Source organism: Haliotis cracherodii, unplaced genomic scaffold, assembly GCF_022045235.1.
Source record: "Haliotis cracherodii isolate W230 unplaced genomic scaffold, xgHalCrac1.p SCAF_16, whole genome shotgun sequence".
Lineage (NCBI taxonomy): Eukaryota > Metazoa > Mollusca > Gastropoda > Lepetellida > Haliotidae > Haliotis > Haliotis cracherodii.
In genome coordinates this window covers 18819592-18842344 of record NW_027266271.1, presented here as the reverse complement: position 1 = coordinate 18842344, position 22753 = coordinate 18819592, and the positions used below count along the sequence as shown (strand labels likewise).

The 22753-nt window shown below is 38.9% G+C and overlaps 1 protein-coding gene across 2 annotated transcripts; it reads left to right on the top strand.

The window, feature by feature from the left end:
- Window positions 1–6760: 6760 nt before the first annotated feature.
- Window positions 6761–21915, top strand: LOC139463454 (carbohydrate sulfotransferase 3-like). Of its 2 annotated transcripts, none has more exons than XM_071244722.1 (4): window positions 6761–6966; window positions 18796–18952; window positions 19460–19688; window positions 21066–21915. In XM_071244722.1, exons 2-4 carry the CDS (start codon window positions 18796–18798, stop codon window positions 21883–21885), a joined length of 1206 nt encoding a protein of 401 aa, XP_071100823.1. In that variant the 5' UTR covers window positions 6761–6966; the 3' UTR covers window positions 21886–21915. The 2 variants fall into 2 exon arrangements, with proteins under 2 accessions (XP_071100823.1, XP_071100822.1); XM_071244721.1 differs by lacking the exon at window positions 6761–6966 and adding an exon at window positions 9239–9294.
- The last annotated feature ends 838 nt before the right edge of the window (window positions 21916–22753 follow it).

Sequence of the window (22753 nt, the reverse complement as noted above, 5' to 3'; positions counted from 1 at the left end):
CGCTACGAAATCGTACTGTAGATAGATCTATATAAACAAAGCTGCGATGAAGATGTGAGTCGTTATTAGCTACAATGCCTGTCTAATATATATGTTCCCGTTTGGATTCCGGTTTAGAAAAGGTCCCCAACAAACCATATTTGTACTAACATGATTGTGTGTCATTGTACTCTGACAGAGGTTGTGAGACGTGGCTCACTAAAACAATCACTGGTTTGCCTGACCGGGTTTGTCAGACCGGTGTATATGTAAAACCAAATTACATTAGGTGTTGTTTTTTTTATGATGGTACTCATAATTTTGTTACTTATATACTCATAATTTTGTTACTTATATCTGTAGCCTGAGTTTATTTCCGATCGGACCTTATACATGAAGACTTTAGATTTACAGTTTTCCTAAATTTTAGGCAATTATACAATGTATGTTATCTTTTTGTTTAGACTACAGATCTAAATGTATGCTTATTGAATATAGTTTTAGTTTTGACTTTTTTAATATGTTTTCTTTGCAGCAAGGGGGAAAATGTTACACGACCATTCCAGGAGATAAAATCAAGAATGTTGAATCATTGAGGAACACACCAAATAAATTCTGGGCTGTGAATTATGTTAACGTAAGTACAAATGTTTACAGTTACATTCCATTGTCTATATCCATGTTAATTGGTGTTTTTTGTTGTTGCTTGAAATGAATGCTAAGAATGTAGATCTGTTTATATAAATCTATGCTCGTACCACGTTTTGTATTCAACCTGATTCTTGATGTCTCTGAATGAATGTTAAAATTTGTTTCCATCAGTCACTTGAATTATACATTATTTTTTGAATATTGATAAAACCTTATCTCCAAATGAATGTTTCTCGTCATATGAAATCTTTCAAATACCTGCTTGAGATTTATTAAGCTGTTTGTATTTCAGGGAAGTGGAAGTGAACACCAAAGAAAGAAGATTCTGGCATTCAATAATTTAGAAAAGTGTATAAATTTTCTATAATCTAAAAATAATAAAATGTCAACGCAAATATGTCTTGGAGTTCTTTGTTGAATGGTGACTTCGCATGACTGAAAGTTGAAGTATACAATATGGACTTGATTAGAGACCGACCATTTAATATTCAAGGAGGTGGGGACCTGGAACCTTTCTATGGAGATTACATATGTTTTCGGTCACAGCTACAAAAGCAGATATATGATTTTCTTTAACTCTATGAGCCTGAAGATAAGCACTTTGCATCTAGATCTATGTCATTTTTTTTTGTGGCAGGCATTTTTTTCACCAGTCTGAACCGTTATTATTTTTGTCGAGAATTTTCGGTGACAATATATTTTTTCGATAATATTCCAGGACCCGACCCTCCCCAGAAAATATCACATGGTCAACCCCTTACATTGTCTGCCATTCTTTTTTTTGTTTCTTTCAGTACAAGCCTGAAGGGTAATGGTGTCTAACTTTCTAATAGTCAAATCATGTATCTAGTTAACAGCTCAGTGGTGTTTTTACATTTTGAACATTGTTAGCAAAACACGATCTAACTCACTGTTAACCGGGCTATTCGACGCCCTGGTTTTCAAATATTGGTAAAAGGTATCTCGAATCATACACATTCACGTGACTAAAGCATATTCTAAAACATTTTTTGGGGTTGTTTTTACAACATTTTAGTGTGGAATGGTCACAACCGTATTTCATCCTTGTAACAAAGTTATTTCACGTCGTGACAACGTCCGTGGTAGCACACAGAATAACGTTGTAGGGACGCATTATTATAACATTGCCACAACGTAAATTACAACATAACCACAACGTCAAATACAACGTTCCCTCAACGTAAAAATACAACGTTCCCACAACGTAAAATACAACGTCATCACAACGTTGTGACGACGTGAATATGACGTAACACAACGTTAGGCCATGACGTTGTGACAACATAAATGGGAGTCCACAGAATAACGTTATATGGACGTAACATCCGCAACGTTACCACAACGTAAACACAACGTTATCACAACGTTCCCACAACGTAAAATACAACGTCATCACAACGTTGTGACGACGTGAATATGACGTAACACAACGTTAGGCCATGACGTTGTGACAACATAAATGGGAGTCCACAGAATAACGTTATCTGGACGTTACATCCACAACGTTGCCACAACGTAAACACAACGTTGTCACGACGTTGTCACAACGTGAAATTGTTAGCTGGGTATAGACTCGGCATGCAGATGAACTCATCAGCGCATTTTTACACTTTATCTATTAATTGGCAAGTTAGACTTCTATTTCATAACTCAGTTATATTTGCACGGATCACTATGGAATTTTGGAAGGGACATTGTCGCGTTGTCGTATTGTCGCATTGACGCCCTTGCAAAAACAAGCAAAACGTGTCAAAATTAACCAAAGCGCGACAATTCGACAACACAACATTTTGGCCATTAGTCGCATTGTCGCGTTGTCGCATTGTCGCTCTTTGAATAATCTTTTTCTATATTTTACAAAAGGGCGACAATGCCTGAACGCGAGATTTTCAAAGTCAAAATATGTCTCTTCGCATTTTTTAGGAACCGTGGACGTTATGAAAATAGTTGTCACGTGGCCTTTCTCAGCCAACCCTTGAGACTTGAAACAATCCAACACCTGAAACACCTGAAACAATCCAAGTGATCAGTTGAGAAACGAACACTGGTTATAATATCCCGAAACGATATATATCTTTTAGAATATTTGATAGTTACAGAGACACGTGACATCGAATAAGTTATTTTGTATAGCTGCAGATGAGTGGGACATTATTCCTTTGTGTGGATATTCACGGATACATTCCTCGAACAAGGAAGCTGCCTATTTATACACATAAATTTGGTAAGTTGTAATTATGGTATTTTGTTTTCCTTCATTTGAACCGATTCGTTCTTGTTTCTCTACGTCTTGGTTGGGAAATTCTTCAATGCGCGATAGACGTTGTTTTCACAGGTCATTTCCTTTGTAAGCGTGTATAGATTACCGTCAATTTGTAAAATGTGATTCTCTCAGGCAATTTATAAAATGTGTAAATATTTCAGTCATTTTGACTAAAAGATCTGTCCAGATTGATTAAGACGATCAAAAGGGCCTACAAACATCACAACAGATTATTATGTAGGATTAGAAGCCAAACACCATAGAAATGTACTTTTCAACGTAACATTTTCAGTCTCTTGGTGATGACATTAAACATCAAAATGTTTGGAATTCGTTATCATAATAATACAAATGGAAATGTTTTTCAGTCACTTTGTAAAATAACTGAATATTTATACGTTTAATAAATATGTTACACATTTTGACAGTAAAAAAATATACACACTATAAAAAAAGCAATGCTCAGATGAAATATTTACTTTGTGTTGCAAGTCAAAATAGTGTAAACGAAAATCGCAAAATTACCAAGCAAGTGACTTATCAAAACTTCGTCACCATTACCGATGCTACCCACAAAAATACCTACATTTCCTTATTATCTCGAAAACTGTATTTCATTTTGTTGATCAATGTGACCATACGCTCTTATTACTACCGGTATCCATAAAAGTGACTAATGCGCTTACGAATGGCGCAACAGAGGTCGCGAGCTAGTCTAGATTTCTGCTCTACATCCGGGTACTCACTGGGAAAAAACAATAACAAAGGCAACAACCAGTCCCGGGGAATTGCGTTAGATCAGTGCCCCTTTAACGTGTTCACTCGTCACATCAAAGACCCGGGTTCAATTCCCCACAGGAGTAAAATGTGTGAAGCCCATTTCTGTTGTCCCCCGCCGTGATATTGGTAGAATATTGCTAACCATACTCACTCACTCATTAGGAAACCTACAACCATAACGTTTATGAGATGGTCCCTCGATGGCCTACTCTGTGAGTGAGCTTGGCTTAACGCCACATGAACAATATATAACAGTTATAAGACGGAGTGACAGCTTAATATAGGGGAGGCCGAGAAAGTAGGTCATATGCATTAATAATAATGACGTTGGTGAAGCCCACGAGCACGGGTATGGTGCTAACAAACAATTTATCATAATCGGGACGACTATACATCGTGATATTGCTGGGATATTGCTAAAAGCGGCCTAAACCCATACTCACTCACTCATTCGTGCCACACATGTACGTCTTAATATGAAAATACAGTAAACTACGGTTATAACGAACTCAAAGGGATTACTAATTTTAGTTCGTTTTAACCGTAGTTCGTTATAAGCATATATACAGCATAACTACAGCAAATATTCGGGACCAAAAAAGTAAGTTCGTTATAGGCGTGTTCGTTATAACCGTAGTTTACTGTATCAAAGATCAGGTATCACTGGGGCTAGTTCTTTTTCTGAACTGAAGATTTATGAGGAATTGTCGCCTTTTTAGCAACTTAGGTACGAAATAACTCGATATTATAAAATATTCATAATCATAATATCACAACTACCAAATTATATGTTTTGTTTATACAAACGGTGCGGAGACTCAAATACAGAGATTTTACCTCAGGATTTCCGTTGGGGATAGCTTTGTTGTTAAAGCTTTCGCTAGTCACGCCGAAGGCCCAGGTTCGATACCCCCACCAAGGTGCAATATTTGAAGCCCACAGTGATATTACTGGAATATTGCTAAAACCGGTGGAAGTAAAAGCAACAAAAACCTTTCCATATTCTTAAGAAATATCTGCCAAAAGCAGGAAGGGTCAAGTATACTATTCCGACTATACCATGAGAAATTAGCAGGTTGTTCACACTGTGCCGGTGTCCCGGTATAAACTCTCCCCCGTACAAATTCTCCCCCCGGAGATTTTATACCGGTACAGATTCTCCCCCGGAGAATCTGTTCTGAAATAAAATCTCCCCCGGGCGGATATATTTCGCTTCCCCCTCAGTATAAAGTCTCCCCCTGATTATTCGGTTTGTTGCAATGTCTTTAAGTACTATATTCTTTAATGGTAATCTTTGATGTAAGGAGGGTTACTTTAAAAAATAGATTATGAAATATGGTCATAATGAATTGATATTTCAGCATATTTTATTTCGTAACTGTACCTTCCATCCTACAATAATTATAAGACATAATCATACCAAACAAAGGATGGGAGACAAGAGTCTCTACAGAGTTTGTTGTTTCTAATACAGTTGTTGTTGTCTGTATACATTTTTTTAATGTACCATTTTGAGTCTACATGTGAACACAATCGATGGTTGAAATGTTAGTCTAAGAACAAAACATGAACTAATTCTCAAGAACTCTGATGTATAAAGTTACCTTCATCTTTGATTGACTGATGTATTTTCAATCTTTATTCAGCACTGAAGAGGCCACAGGCCTATAGTACGAAGCATTAAGTTTATGAATAATCAGCATTGATTTTGACTCCATAAACTGTCATAAAGTATTCATAAAGTATCAGGGGTCATTTCAACTTGCAAAATGATTGACATAGTCCTTTATAGAGCGAGGATTGGGCTGATTGACTGATATTACAACATTAACATGGTTTAGAATGGTACAATGAATGGTAAAGCATGCAAATTACACTAATACGCGATATTTCATAAGAAAATATCATATCTCCGTTATCCCATATATCCCAAAATTTTAGATATAAACTTTCGGACAGTTCAGTTCAAAATTCTTCAACCTTTAATACATCACATGATTTGTAGCTAGACGACGGTCTTGACTGTGTGTTTTCTTTGATGAGAATGTTCCTCACCGATCTTAGCGTGTAGGGGTGTGATGTCCTGGGCAGGAAATGACAGTGTTTTGACTACTCGTCTTTCATTAATTAACGTGTTGGGCATCCCTAATTAACCGTTACTAATTCATGTTAAACCAACACAGGATCTTTTCTGGAAGTGGACAATCGCGAATGTCATAGGGCTGACACGCGGGGTTAATAACTGTCCAAGAACTTCTAAGAACTACTTCAGGATTGTTTGCAAAATGTGAGCTAATTAGTGCCTGTCGGTGTCTGCAATGCAGCAAAGCATGACGGCTAATCCGAATTATCTTAAACTTAAACTGATGTAATTATTTATGATAATTAATATCTGTAGTAATGTGTGTATTGCAATCATTGTAAACTTATCAACTAAAAGTGTATTGACTCTGCTCCTGTAATAAATGTTGGAACGCACAAGTTGCCCTACGTCATCTGAATCTAAGCTATTCTTACCCTACTTTAAAGAACTAGCTTGAGACTCGGGCGATCTCACATGAATCAAAGGTGACCTGGGGATGACGTGATTAGGCTCGGTGACTGCATTGGACGTTACTCGAACTATAAATCTCTGGTTTATCTGAAGTCTTTGGTTTATCTTGTCTGAACAAGATTGTTGGGAGGCCGCAGTAATATAGTAGGAATATTGCTGCGTTAAACAACAACAAACAAATCTAATAAATACAAGCATGAAAACACGCACAACACCGCCTCATTCACATATAGTAAAATACGTTTATAACGAACACGCTTATAACGAACTGCGGTTATAAAGAACTAAAATTAGCGGTCCCTTTGAGTTCGTTATAACCGTAGTTTACTGTATGGTGTTCTTTAGCATTAAATATCATCAGCAGCCAATATTTGAAACACATCATTAATGAGTGTTTAAGTGGGGCCTAAAGAGGAAATAAAACCAATTTAATACACCGTCTACAGCACAATCAGCGGCGAGGAGAATTATTCCCACTAGCATTCCAACATTACCATACGCCCTACGCAGATTCTTATCAGTGTGTGGGCTGTTGTCATTCAGAACATAAAGCGGCGAGTTTACTATCTCGCCTGTGGATGCGAGTGTTAGTTATTAAACGGAGAGGATCTACCAGGACGCAGATGGCACGCTTTCCCATGTAGATGCGAGTGTTACTTATTCTCACCGAGTGGATCTACTACAGTACTGAAGGACATACTTTCATTATGCATAATGGGTATGTATTTCACCGCAATATTATATCATATTTCTTTGCTGTTAACATACGGACAGGGTTTAATTCAAAATTACAATCTGATACGCTAGTACAGTTCTGTTGTTTTCATGAGGGTTGTTGTTATTTACAAAGTGCTGACATTTCGGTTTCAGCGCCGTAAATTCCTTGATGATAATTACGTTATATGGCTCAATGAATGGGAGAGGGCGTTCTAAGTTATGATACCTTGTGCCCAATCCTTTTTATGAGAATAAACTATGTTTAAACTAATCACTGAATGATGTCATTTGGTTAACAATACATTACTTGCACATTGAACTGTAAAAAAAAAATTTGTTGTGAGGAACGAATTTCAGCAGAATTAACAGTAAATCGTTCAGTGTAATCGATTTTGCAGAAATGTATGTTCTTTAGAATAGTTCTACATTATAAAAGAATATTACGGAACTTAATACATGTGTATATATCACTGTATGATCTTTTTTATACCATATACTCCAATACATGACATGCCAGGACAATGCGTTTGCAATAGGGACAAAATGCTTCTTATTCTTCTGAACAAATATTAAGAATTCTAAATATGTTCCCGTCTAAAACTACAACACAGAGCGAACTATTAATTCAATTGTTACCAGTAGCCAAGACGTTCCCACGGCGTTTTCAGGGGAGGGGTATTTTGACAGGGCTTGTCCTGCAGCCCTCTGTCGGAAATAAGAGTGAAGTGTTCCCATGCCTGAGGCAAGCGTATATCCACCGGTAAATGCGCCCGAGAAATTAATAGGTCTACTTTTCAAAAGAAGAAAAAGGTGCGATAAAATGTGTTGAACATCAAACCCAAAAGACGTTAAAAGATTGTGCACCTTTTCTCTCCCTATTCGTGTGGAATATATCAACGATACTGTTATTTGTATTGCGGAAACATCTGTGAAAAACGTAATTAACGCAGTGCAATACATAGAAGCTGGTATCATTCTTGTGCCACTTTCAGCAATATCCTTGCGATATTCTAGCACTATCCCGAGAGTGTGTCTTTGTGTCGATCGTAGCGCAACCAGTGGCTATTGCGAGTTATGCCCCTTCTATGCCTCACCTATGGACCAATCAGATTCCACCTCTCGTTTCACTTGCATTTGCTTCAAACAAAGTGGCGGCGCCCAGTCAAGACGATCTGATCGATCATCAAGATCTATATTGTGATAAAACGGGCCTTAGACCGCAAAGTGCATTAAATCTCGCGAGCACCTTGATAAAAAAACATGAAAAGATTTTGAAAAGATCTGCTGACAACGAGTTGGCAGTGCACATGCTTTGCAAATCCTGCAATCGACCGAAATCTGCACGACGGTTTACGAACCGGATTTCGATTTCGTTGTGCGATTTTGATTGGACTATGCATAGACTCGTTAGTCCAGCCAAAATGTTACTCCATAATACAAGCCTAGTTCGGCAACCCAGACACCCTAAAGAACAAAATGTATTGACCCATGCTCGTTTACACGTTTCATTTAGTACAAGTCTATTCATATGTTGCAATGTTTGCAAAACGGGAGTGAAAGCAACCATTTCTCCATTAACGTAGGTACAAAGTAAACATGTGTGTTTGCGAATTACACGTATATTTAACTCAGTCACTCTGAATGTAAAAACCGTGTTCATAGCATCCAACAATGCACGATTGTTGACATAATGGACGTAGTTCAGAATAAATACGGTATGATTGTAATATCACACACATGGCAAATCTAAACCATGCGTCCGCGAGCGATCAGTGGCCATTCACCGACAACAAGACGCGCCCATGCCGCTATCGGAACTCACTGGCAATGCTGTGTACATCTCGGAGGGAATAACAGTATCCATGATTCCGTCGTTGATAAAGAAGCCGACATATACAAACGCTGAATTCCCGCCGCTTTCACGTTTTGCTGTCAGAGTGGAGTTTTAATTTCAACAGCTTCACGATTGGGATATATATGCCTTACACCATATCATGTTTTAGAGACTGGAGAATTTTATACAAAACACATCTGATACTTTTATAAATGCCTTTAGATTTTAAAGATTTCCAAAACGTCGAAAGTACATCAGGAAGTGAAGGGTTTCATTTATTTACATCTAAATGCCAGACACCGAGACGGGGCCATATGTATGTCTGCTCAACAGAATCGGGTCAGTTAACCCACTTGACGCCTTTGCACCGAGACTTCCCGAACAGACCAGAAGTCGTCCGAATGATATTGTACGTAAACAGTGCCCGGGCTCACGTGACCTGTGATGTTGATGTGTTTGTCATGCAGGCCTGTTTCGCTAGAAAAAACAACTAAGGTAATCCTCTTTTCTCCACTTCATCAACGTCGATATAGATCAATCAAATAACCTATATGTTAATACGTGTATGTTTCAATAATCGCAGCTGAGGCACCTAAGTGAAGGAAAACAATCATTTTACAAATGCAGTTTTAGTTATCCTTCTTTAAGATATTAAAAAAATGTATGGTTTTATTGTTTACTAAACCAGCTGTGAGTATTCTTACACCATAACTATTTTTTCAAAAGATAGGATGCTAAAACATGTGCTTGAGATGAATATTCGTTTCATTTATTTGTTTTCTTCGTTCCGACTATTGCGACGTGACGCTAAAATAGTTCAATTAAATCTCTATAAACAGAATTTCTATGGTGAAATGTGATACCATTTTTTAGTCAGTTGGACCTATCCATTCCGGTTTGTTCATACTGTATCGATAAATTCGTATTACAGTAAACTACGGTTATAACGAACTCAAAGGGACTACCAATTTTAGTTCGTTATAACCGTAATTCGTTATAAGCATATATACAACATAACTACAGCATATAGTCGGGACTAAAAGTTAGTTCGTTATATCCGTTAGTTCGTTATAAGCGTGTTCGTTATAACCGTAGTTGACTGTAATTATGGTTAATTAAGATAATTCGGATTACCGGTAGTCGTCATGCTGAGCTGAACTGCCGACACCAGCCAGGCACTAACTAGGTATGGTGAAAAGTATTCACGAATGCCAAAGTGGGTCGAGAGGGGAGTGCGGGGTAGAAATATGTGGAACCACTTCGACATCTTGGGTCCAAGAACCACTAACCACGTAGAGGGGTGGTTTGCAAGAATAAACAAAATGACAACCAACCACCCCAACATCTTCCGATTCATCAGTTTAATTTAATCAGAACAAACCATTACTGAAGTGACAATAAGCCAACTTCAATCGGGTGGTAATGAAGACCCATAAAGAAGCAGTACCGCCAACTTGAACACGAACTTGGTCGTCTGAAAATGTGCCTGGTTTCTGGAACAAAAACTGTAATGGGTTGTAAATTGTATTGTAACTGTGTATTAATGCTGTCAATTTCATTTCTTTAAACTGTATATACAAAATTATTGTTGATTTTGTTCAATATGTGTAGTATGATTGAATACGTGTGAAATAAATTATATTATAAGTAAAATTGTGTTCCATGCTCCCTCTCCAATGAACCAGAACCAGCCGGCACGATAATCCCCATTTTAATCCTTTGGGAAATTAGCACGGTAAATTTTCTAAATTCCCCTTAACAATAGCTGCCGGCACAGTGTAGACACCCTATTTATTCCACTCTGGTGCCACCGGTGGGACCGATTACGCTCACTTTTTCAAAGCTTACATAATTTGACCAACACGTGATAAGGCATTGTCAATGATTCCAAACTGGACAGACGGGTTGGTATTGACATGCTTTCAGCAGTGGACATTTTGTCTCGGGTATAAATGCGTGAGTATCTTGCCACTGAGACGCAGATTGTACTCCATGCGAGCAACATCTCCCCAGCCACCACAGAGCATCGCCTGTTAGCCAGACAATGAGAACTCCACCATCGGTAATTATCTAGTTATCCTTCTAAACAATATACAGTAGGCATATTTCTAGATTTCTCTAAAGCTTTCGATATGGTATGGCATAACGGACTTATCCAAAAACTCCATAACGCAGAACTCAAAGGCCTAATAATAAACTATATTCAAGACTTCCTAAAAAAATGCAAAATAACCGTGGGAATCGACCAAACGCTATCGGACAAGTGTCCTCTAGAAAATGGCACACCCCAAGGCAGCATTCTAAGCCCAACACTTTTCAACATTATGATAAACGAGCTATTCGAGGGATTTTCAAATAAAGTTCAAACGTCTAAATACGCAGATGACGGAGCCCTCTGGATCCGCACTAGAAGCATAAATATGGCACAAATATTATTGCCGAAGGAAATAAACAAAATACAAATATGGGCAAATAAATGAGGTTTCTCACTAAATTCCGAAAAAAACACAGGGATAGTTTTGAAAAACAAACATTTGCGCGCAAACACCCCCAAACTACAACTAAACAATAATCCTATAAATTTACAAAAACAGACCAAATTTCTAGGACTAATCGTTGATGAACATCTAACCGGGGATCCTCACATCAAAAACCTAATAAAATAGATGCAGTAAAGACCTACATACACTACGCTGCCTGACAGGTTCCAGCTGGGTGGTCTTCAAAGAGACCCTACTATCATTATACACATTAGCCCAAAATAGACTATGGATGCCCAATATACAATACCCTAAACACAACACTGGACGATAACCTAAACTCAATCCAATACCAAGCACTTTAGATAATCACTCGCCCACAACAGAGCACCTCGCTTACCTCACTGCAGGCCCTAACAGGCGAAATCCCCCTGGATTTACACCGAGAACTGTTAACAATAAATTCTTGGGCCTCAACCCCGATATGACTATGGAAATAGATTTGTCTATTTTGTTTTCATAATCGCTATTACATGTTGGTAGCATTACTACATGATAGATTATTACTTAACATAGAGTTCCATCTGGTCTCATGTAACGGCAAGTATTAGTATGCAACTCAGGATAGGAATGAACTACAGGTTATAGTAATTAGCATGATAAGATCGTCGAGAACGTAACGTCGGTAAGGCTGTGTCCGCAGTTACACTCGCTGATGTTGGCAGTGAACAGGCAGCATATGACAGTTGTGACGTTTGGCAGATGTCATAATCTACTGGGATCTCTATAAAAATATCAACTTGTTCTTGCAAAACTAACACCATAACTGAACACTTCCGTATGGCATGGGGGGGGGGGGGGGGGGGTTGCTGGGGGAGGGGAGGGGAGGGGCTGTTGTAATCTCCTGGCCTAAGCATGTCTTTTGAAGTTGATTCTGCATAATTCATAAATGCTACTGAGTTTGTTAGGAATTTTGACTTTAGTCTACCGGCAGAAGGATCGGGTAAATGTAAAACCAGAGGATACCCAGTCTCGCTTATCCGACGACACATCCATAAAACGAAAAAACTAGCTGTCAAAAGTATATGAATGGATCACTGAAAATCACTAATGACACCAGGTGTTCGCGAAGAGGCTAAACCCAGCGAGTAGCACCCGCCTCTTACAGAATTTGCATAAATATCTATTACAAGGTAACAACCAACTAAATACAATGGTAACCTTTGGTGCCCACAATGCCAACTTCCCTAGGCAAGGGCGTTAACTGACTATAAAAGTCCAGTTACCACCCTTGCCGAACTAGGCTGGTATTAGGGAGTTATATTTTGGCTGGACTAACGAGTCTATGAATAGTCCAATCAAAATCGCACAACGAAATCGAAATCCGGTTCGTAAACTGTCGTGCAGATTTTGGTCGATTGCAGGATTTGCAAAGCATGTGCACCGTCAACTCGTTGTCAGCAGATATTTTCCAAATCTTTTCATGTTTTTAATCAAAATTCGCACGTGATTTGATATATTTCACAATGTAAGACCCGTTTTATCACTATAGATCTTGATTATCGATCAGATCGTCCTGACTGGGCACCGCCATTTTGTTTGAAGCAAATGCAAGTGATACGAAAGGTGGAATTTGATTGGTCCATAGGAGAGGCTAAGAAGGGACATAACTCGTAATAGCCACTGGTGGCGCTACGACCGAGCCCAGGAATTCCATCCTAGTTCAGTTAACTCTCTTGCCTGGGTAGATGGTAAAACACATGAGAAAAGATATGATGCTGACAGTCCAAGTATCGCAATCAGGGCGGATTCGTCTCGAGCTCAGGATGTAAGGATTCCACATCCTTGTACGCCTCAATGTCAACGCACTCGGCGACTGGTTCCTCGTGCTCTGCGGGTTACGAGAATGACCTTTAACAATATTTTTTCTCGGATAACGGAATAAACATTATTTGTTACTCAGTCCCATACTAACGCAGCTCTTGGAACAAGTGAATGACGCTACTGCTTGCTCGATACATGAAGTGAGCATTTTACGTCGCATAGCCACATCTCTCCATACGAGGCGAAGGGGTGGCCCAGTGGTTAACGTGCGTGTTCGTCACCCCGAAAAGCCATGTTCGATTTCTCGCTCAAACATATTTTGAAACAAGCTAGATTTTTCATGAAGAACTGTAACGTCGAAATAACACTTCTGCGTTAGGAAATGAGGATAGTTTCGGTCAGAACGTCATCTAGAGTTTGTATATATATTTTTTTATAAAAATATATTGTTCCACCTTATGAATGCAGCTGGATTAATGATGATGTAATACAACTGGTTTGGGGTTGCGGTTGAAATGAATGGTGGGTGATAGGGGAATGGTTTTACTGCCAGATTTGAAAAACATAATCATTATGATCAAAGCGACAAAACACTTTCTTCGATCATAATAGCAAAAGGTACAAAACGCTTTCCTTCATCATAATAGTAAAATTGACAAAACGCTTCCCTTAATCAGAACAGTAATAGGGACAACGCTTTCCTTAATCAAGATAGTAAAAGGGACAAAAGGCTTTCCTTAATCATAATAGTAAAATGGACAAAACGCTTTTCTTAATCTTAGTAAAAGGGACAACGCTTTCCTTAATCATAATAGTAAAATGGACAAAACGCTTTCCTTAATCATAATAGTAAAAGGGACAACGTTTTCCTTAATCATAACAGTAAAAGGGACAAAACGCTTTCCTTGATCATAATAGTAAAAGGGACAAAACGCTTTCCTTCATCATAAAATTAAAAGGGACAAAACGCCTCCCTTAATCATAACAGTAAAAGGGACAAAACATTTTCCTTGATCATAATAGTAAAAGGGACAACGCTTTCCTTAATCATAATAGTAAAAACGATCAAACACTCCCATAATCATAATATACATCTCCGCTAAAACCTGAGTCCTTTGCACAGTTCCCCCTATATTATAAGTATATGTTCATGAATCACTCTCAAACAGTAATGACAACGGGTGTTCGCGAAAAGGCGAACGTATTCTTCCCAACTTGTAGCACCTGTCACAAACACATGCCAAGGCAAGTCACCTTTTCACCTGGAAAAAAACATGTCCTCCACATACCACACCAGGTTTTGAACGCTTAACTAATATAAGGCCTTGGATGCTTTCAGAAAAAGTCGTAAAATATGTTTAGTATATACTAAAAGATAGAGCATTATGAAGCATGGTCATAAATTTCTTCCTGATCCCACTGGATTTCTACACGGTTGAGATATATTAGATTTGTAACGTTGACTCAGTTTTATCCCCGTATGCTAATGTGGACACATTCTTGCACTTGTCCAAAGACACAAACGCCCTTTGTATATGTACATTAGCTGTATTCACGTCCACGCCGACCTATTCTGTTCATACAAAGTTAATTTCAATGTTTCTGTCAAGCCGCCATTTGGGAATCAACTCGCAAAGCAGAGAGGCTCGTGCCCGACCAACCCACTCAATAACACAAGATCTGGGTAAATAAAAAGGAGCTTAATGGTCAACCGCAGGCTCTGCTAATGTTTACTTTCAATTATGGAATGTTTACAATTAATTATAGATCTACAGAAAGAATATATTGAAACATGTATTGCCGAGACATTCATTCCGACGTAAAGGGCAAGTAAAGTGCTCAAAATGATAATATTTATTTCCGAGAGAGAAAAATTCATAATATTCGTAGAAAGTACATAAATGTCCAAATAGAAGTGCTCCGTAATCGGCTTCCAAAACAAACCTGTATGGGAGTAACAACTGTTTTCATTGGCTGATGTTTGCCACGTTCATCTATGTATCTTGTGATTCTAAGCCGTTGTATACATATATTGTTTCTGTTATTTCTGTTAATCCTACAAAAGTAACAACATTGCATACATTGTTGAATGTGTGAAACGACCTTTGATCTTGCCATTGTGAATGATAAAAATAACAGTTAACAATAGGTAACTAGAGTTTATTTACTAACATCTATTGGGAAGTAAACACCAGCTTCCCTCAGTCCTGTGCCGCACAATATAAATGCCTGAAGACATATTCAGTGTTGTTACTGAGGTGACATAAGTTGTGGACACGCTAACCAAATGAATTAGCAGACAGAAAAAGACGTTATGTATTATAAAATCCGAGGCAGTAGCAGGCAGACTTTGGCGTCAGCCCGGTCATCATAATCGTTGAAACTGCGAAGCGTGCGAAACACCGGGAACCCGTTTTCACCCAGGGAATCGCTTTCTTGACTAGTGTTATCGCGAGAAAGTGATGTCCGCTCTCGGCCACCATACAATGTCATATTTACATATATCCAGCTTTCAAGATTGCAAATAGACTGTAAATATATATTTGTATATGTATTTTTAACCTCAGTGAAAGAATACTTCTTTTTTTTCTTTCTTTTTTTCTTTCTTTTTTTTTTTGGGGGGGGGGGGGGGGGGGATAAATATTATCATAAATTGAGGGTCAATATTTATTTTTTTGGTGATGAATATTATCATAAATTGAGGGGCAAAAGAAAGTATACCAAGTTTGTCTTCTTATGTCATTGGAAATTGAAAATTATGTTGTTAAATTTGATCATGTCTATTTAACCATCACTCATTCCTGCAACATTTCGTAAAAAATAGTCTGTAACTGGGTAAATTTGTGAAAAAATAAATTTGTTAAATGGAAAGTGAGGTGTAAAATGAATTTGCAACCACATGCCCCCTACCATGTGCCGAAAAAAAAGCAAATTTATTGATTTTCAAAGATGTTTAAGAAACCATTTAGCAGTTGTGTATTATGCGAATTATTTGTTTAACTTTAAGTTTTAAATCTAATTATATATAGAAAATAAAACCACGTGGTTGTATTCTTTTGGTGCTATAAGATTTTTAATTGAAAATCAAGCATATTATATAATCAATTGATGGGGGTAATTTCTTTTTCTTTTTCTTTAGCGACAACGTTAGTGTGTCCATTTGTCGCATTGCTGCGCTTTGAATACTATTGTGAGCGACAAGGTTAGAATATGTCACATTTATCGCTTTGGGGTTAATCTCAACAGTTTTTTGCTTGTTTTTGAAAGGGCGACAGCGCCTTCCCTTCTAGGATTCCATAGTTGTCGATCAACCGAGAGGATAAGACTTGGCCGGTCTTATTTGTATAAACCCCTATTAGCTGTAAGAATAAGCCCGCCCTGTCACACCCAATCTCAAAATCAGATCTTATAATTCTCACAACCGCTAAACAAAGAACCGAGGACATGCATCCCATGACAGGTCACGTCAGAACGCCCTTTCATCCGACCAATCAGAGCTTCGCTTACCAAATTAGAAACGCGACAGTCGGAATATGTTTTATAATAATGCAACCTCGAAAAGGTTTAATACGGGACGTCTCTGAATCTGAATCCGTCCAAATCATCCTCTCGCTTCAACTGGCTAAACATTTGAACGGAAAAGACATACAATCTATGCCATCTCTTATACATTCCCGAATGTTCTTTTGTTTTTCAAATTTTAAATCGTGAAATTTGTCAAAATATTTTTCAAAGCGTATTCTGGAATGGAAATCGACAGTTTGAAACAATTGCCGTGAAGCTTGAAAAAGCTGTCCTCAAATCACTGTTTAGCCCTGGATCTGATTTTGATCTGAGAGCGGAAGGTCGTTGGATCTCCTTCCGCCTTACACGATTGTATTTTGTTGTTATCCTGTGTGGCGCTCGGTATCAGTCTACTGTGTCAGAGGGGCGGTCGGGTAGCCCATTTCTGGTGTCCCCCGCCGTGATATTGCTGGAATATTGCTAAAAGCGGCGTAAAACCATACTCACCACCACCACCACTGTGTCAGAGTGGATGTATTTGTAAAACTGCGTCCTGGTATCTCTGAGGGCATTAGTCCGGACCAGTACAAGCAGCCACGCAAACACATGTGCAATAACCTTGAACTCGACGTTAAACCTCTGAGCACCTCACTTCACGTGGTATCGCAATAGAATCGCGAGGGTGTTTCAAACAAATACAATACTACTGCAAAGATTGGATTTATTTTAGCTTAAAAAATCATTGTAAAGAACAATATTGTGAACTACGATTGGAGGTTGTAGCATCATAACTGGTTCCATTGCGGGTACGCGCAGACAGGTACGCCAGCCAGGACAATCCAACATAGTGTTAAACGAAACCTATCGTTTCAGTTTATTTGCAGAACCCTACACTTATTACTGAGTTTAGTAAGGCACTTCCGTTTGGTCAATCAAAAGTTTCAAATCACAATAACATTCACACAACTTCGACACAGCCAAATGCAAATGTACAAGGGATTACCGCTTACTTAATTCTGACCAACAGGCATGCCCAACTACATACATGTTTCTAAATCAAACACGTAATCTTACTTGTAGAAGTTAGAAGCTTGTATACCCAACGCTTTCGTCAAAAAGACGCAAGTCAGAACCAGGGCCCACTTGCACAAAGTGATCTTAGCGCTAAGATTATCGTATCTCCAATACTTAAACATAGGCTTACGATAGTCTTAGCGCTAAGACCGCTTGGTGCAAGTGGGTCCATAAGGTCAACTCACATATCAAAACATTTATTATGTCGATGAAAGAAGCATGCCCCGATCACCCAATTCCGGTGTCATGAATATTAATGAGTGGACCTTCTGACAAAGGTCCGGTGTTCGATCCCCGGCCGCGTCATACCCAAAAGACGTTAGAAGATGGTACTTGTTGTTACCCTGTCTGGCGCTCGGCATTAAGGGGCTAAAGCAAGGACTGGTCGGCTCGGAGGCAGTATACTGTGTCTGAGTGGGGTATTCATGTTAAACTGCGGCATGGTATCTCAGTGAGCTAGCACTATAAATCGGCATCAGTCCGGACTAGTACAAGCAACCACACACACACACACACACACACACACACACACACACACACACACACACACACACACACACACACACACGCTATATAAGTGCAATAATCTTGGACGCGACGTTAAACCCCATTTCACCTCACCTCACCTTCATGAATAAACCAACATGCGTGAGTAGTATATAATGACGACGGCTAAAACATACATTATTTTCAGTTTATAGGCGTGAACAAAAAAATGTTATTCAAACATTAATGCGCATGTGTCTGCCTTGCCTAACAACTGTCTGCTCAAGACGAAACCCTTGGACGGACAAAGTGTCCAAACTGCCCGTTAAATCATGCTGTATTAACTTCTTTTGAAATCTCGTCTGACATGTATAATTTGCTTCAGATAAATCATGTGACTTATGAGCATCTATTTCTGGATGTCAGTCAGTGGGTCGAGTTTATTAAGTTTAATAAAGGATCCGCACTACGTGATCCATGGTCTGTTTGTCAATGGATGAAGATGCTGCACACGTCCCGATGGTTCTGGTTGTTGTGCGCATTGACCCTGACGACAATGGGTATAACTGTCATGAATCTCTCAGTGGGTCGAGTTTATAAAGTTTAATAAAATATGTTTTTAATTCAGATGACTCTGGACAAAGGATCCGCACTACGTGATCCATGGTCTGTTTGTCAATGGATGAAGATGCTGCACACGTCCCGATTTTTCTGGTTGTTGTGCGCATTGACTCTGACGACAATGGGTATAACTGTCATGAATCACCAACGACTTACCCCCACAAGTAAGTTCATACCGACTTTTCTTTATGAATGTTTTCGGGTGGCCCAGTCGTCTAAGGCGCCGCGATTCGCTGTGCAGAGTTGCGTCCCTTGGGTGATATAACTGGAATACTGTTAAAAGCGGCGTTCAACTCACTCACACTTTATGATTTGTTTCGACGAAAGTTGATACATATTTACATCAACCGACACCATGGAAATCTCACATGGCATCCAAGGTCAATTTAGGGCAGAGAGATAGACTAAATGACATGGTTTTGCGAAGCTTTGAACTGTATTTCAGTTATATAACGGCGTGTCAGCTTAATGTGGGAGGAAAGCTCGAAGTGATGCAGGTCTCCGACTTTTACCACTTTGTTGGAGGACAATGCTGCAGAAAAAAAACCTGCAAATAATGATCAGGTCGAATTCAAATCCACGATCATTGGATTCTGGCACGAGTAAGGACCGCAACTCCACACAGTGAAGTTATATTTAATGATTAATCAAGTAACCTTTTATTTATTCAGCGGAGTTCTTCGACCCGAGGCCGTCACGGATCGACCCGAGGCCGTCACGGATCTACCCGAACCGCACCCGACTTCTTATATCTACGTATCTTCGCAGTGGTTCCACCTTGACAGGGGCGATAATACAGTCTAGTGACGACGTCTTCTACGTATTTGAGCCTCTGCTTATGATCTATGAAAAGTGGCGACACTCCAAACTCCCCTTGAAATTCTTCAATCAGCAGTCAGAGTAAGCGTTTTTAACACACTATTCCACAGGGCAAAACATCGGTACCATTTGAATTATTGTAATAACATTGCCATAGTAAAATGCTTTTCCCATAATATTGCATCTTCCCGAGGCAAGAGAGTCAACTGACTGTAAAAGTCCATTTTCCAACCTTGCCAAACTAGGCTTAAATTTCTGGGCTCGATCGTAGCGCCATCAGTATCTTTTACGAGTTATGTCCCTTCTATGCTCCTCCTGTTGACCAATCAGATTCCACCTCTCATATCACTTGCTTGAAATGGCACACAGTAAAGACGATCTGATCTATGATTATGCTCTTTATTGTAATACAACGGGTCTTACTTCGCGAAGTGCATCGAAACACGTGAGCACCTTGATTAAAAACGTGAAAAGATTAGTATATGTTAAGACTAAATTGACAGTTTGATTGCTTTTCAAATCCTGCAATCGACCGAAATCTGCACGTCAGTTTACGAACCGGATGTCAATTTCGTTACGCGATTTTGATTTGACTGTGTATAGACTCGTTAGTCCAGCCAAAATATATAATGGACTATAATGGTCAGTTAACACCCTTGCCTCTGGAATATGATGCTATGCAAACGTGGTCCTACTTTCAGTGTCTTCATAGGCATGTAGAAGATTGATATATATATATATGACAGGGAATATTATGGATAACAACTGCTTCAATATACATGGTATATACATGACATGTTGGATTCTCCTCCTACAACTGTCCATCAAATCCCTCTTAATTGTATACCACCTCCTCAGAATGGGTGAACTTATATGTATCTAATTAAAGTGAGTGAGTTAAATTTTACATCGCATCGGCAATATTCCAGCCATATAGCGATGTGAACTAGGTATTTAATCTAAAATATCTGCCAACAAAGGACAGTAAAATAGTAAGTTATACCACAGTTTTTTTAATAAAACAAACTAGATCATAATTTCCTTTAAAAACATATAGTAATAAGAGATTAAGTCCTATCAATTAAAACAAGGCTATAGACCACCAACAACCAAAGTTAGACCACCTTACTGGAGATCATGGGTATCTAATTAAAGCTGGCTTCATTTTTCAATTTTCTATCAACATATCATTCACCAACGCTACCTCCCCATGAAGATCAGGGTTAGAATCTGTCTTCAGCAACCCATGTCGTGAGAGGCGTCTAACAGGATTGGACTTGGTTGATATATGTCATCGTATCCCAATTGCGTGGATCGATGCTCATGATGTCAATCACTTGATTGTCTGGTCCTGACTCGATTATTTACAGACTGCCTTCATATAGCTGGAATATTGCTGTGTTCGACGTTAATCAACAAACAAACAAACATTAATAACGTCCATGTTTCTTGTTTCAGGCTCTTCAAGGACAACAACAATTTTGAAAAGAATGCAATTAAAACTGTTGAGGAAATATGGAACTGCTCCTTTGAAAATATCGATCTTGACACCCTTACGCAATTCCACATGCAGGAAAGCAAAACAACTAAAGCATATTTCAAGTGTACTCAACGGAATCCTGGCGTGAACGGAATTGTTGCCTGTTTACCTGATCTCAAAGATCTCTGTCGATCAAGGCGGATTAATTCACAGAAAGTAGTTCGTTTGCCTTTAAGACTGGTTTCTCCACTAATGCAGAAGTACCCGGATTTGAAAATAATACATCTAGTTCGCGATCCTAGAGCATCAATTTTATCACAATATGTGAGGTTAAAGTATTTCCAATGGAGCCACTTACAAAAATATGCAGAAATGTTTTGTGCAAGAATACACGAGGATTTAGGTACCACAGCCAACCTAGCTCGGACATATCCAAGGCGGATAAAGTTAGTGAGATACGAAACTATGGCCGAACACCCATTACATATAGCAGAAGATTTGTATCAGTTTGCAGACTTGACGTTCACGAAGGAAGCGCGTCAATTCGTCTACGACAGGACGTTGTCCGGTAAGAAGGACACAAATTGTGTGACCTGTTTGGTCAAGTCAAATGCGTCAGTCGCGGCCAATAAATGGCGGACGAGTATAGGACTACGGGCAGCTCAGGCTATAGATGCCAAATGTGGAGAGGTTTATACTCTTCTTGGTTATAAACCCGTGAAGACAATTCCTGATCTTAAAAATCTATCTCATTCCTTAAAAATAAATGATATAAAATTCGCTGAGATGAGTATCTGAGTTTAGGCAAATGACTTTAAGAAGCAATAATTTATTTGTGTATTTCTAAAAATCCAAATCAATCTGTAACTCTTGATTATCTGAATATTATGTATTCAGTGTTTATTACCATTGTGCTTTGTATTAAATGAACTACTTTTGACGAATATTCAGTTGTTCTACATTCAGTCTGAATGGCGAGGTGAAATGGAGTGTCACTTCGTCGCGTTTAAGATTAGTGCATGCACGTGTGTGTGTCTGCTTGTACTAGTCCGGACTATAAGCATGACGCGGCCGGGGATCGAAACACCGACCTTCATCCACTAGACCACAAGACGGTTCAGTCTGTATGAACTGATATAGAACAGGTATTAATACTGAAAACGATCAACGTGAATACACCACGGGTGTGCATGCATTGCGTTCCCCCATCACATGTGAATACATACGCCCGCCTTGCTGTGAAAAATAAAGTGTTTTTCGTTTCAGTCAAATAATGAAATGATTCCGTATATAAATCACGGATGTCAAAATATGAGCCCTACTCAGTGCACAAATTCTGTACGAATCTTATAGTTGCGTGCAGAGTAGATGACCGAAAGCTGGTTAACCAGTCCTTTCGTCCACACCGACAAGGAAACCCACCACCCCTTGATGGCCAGAATGAGATGAAACGGCGCGAGCAAACCAGAATTCGCGTCAGGTTTGGAGGAAATGTGATCAAGACGTGCGCGTTTTTAGAGTTAGTTTCCACATTTTGGCAACATCAGAGAGCCTTAAATGCGCAAAAGGTCAATATCGCAATAAGTTTCAAACGCTGTTTATCAAGGCCAGGATTACTTGGCCACTTGGTAAAAAAGTCCACACAAAAACAACCAGACCCAGCTTA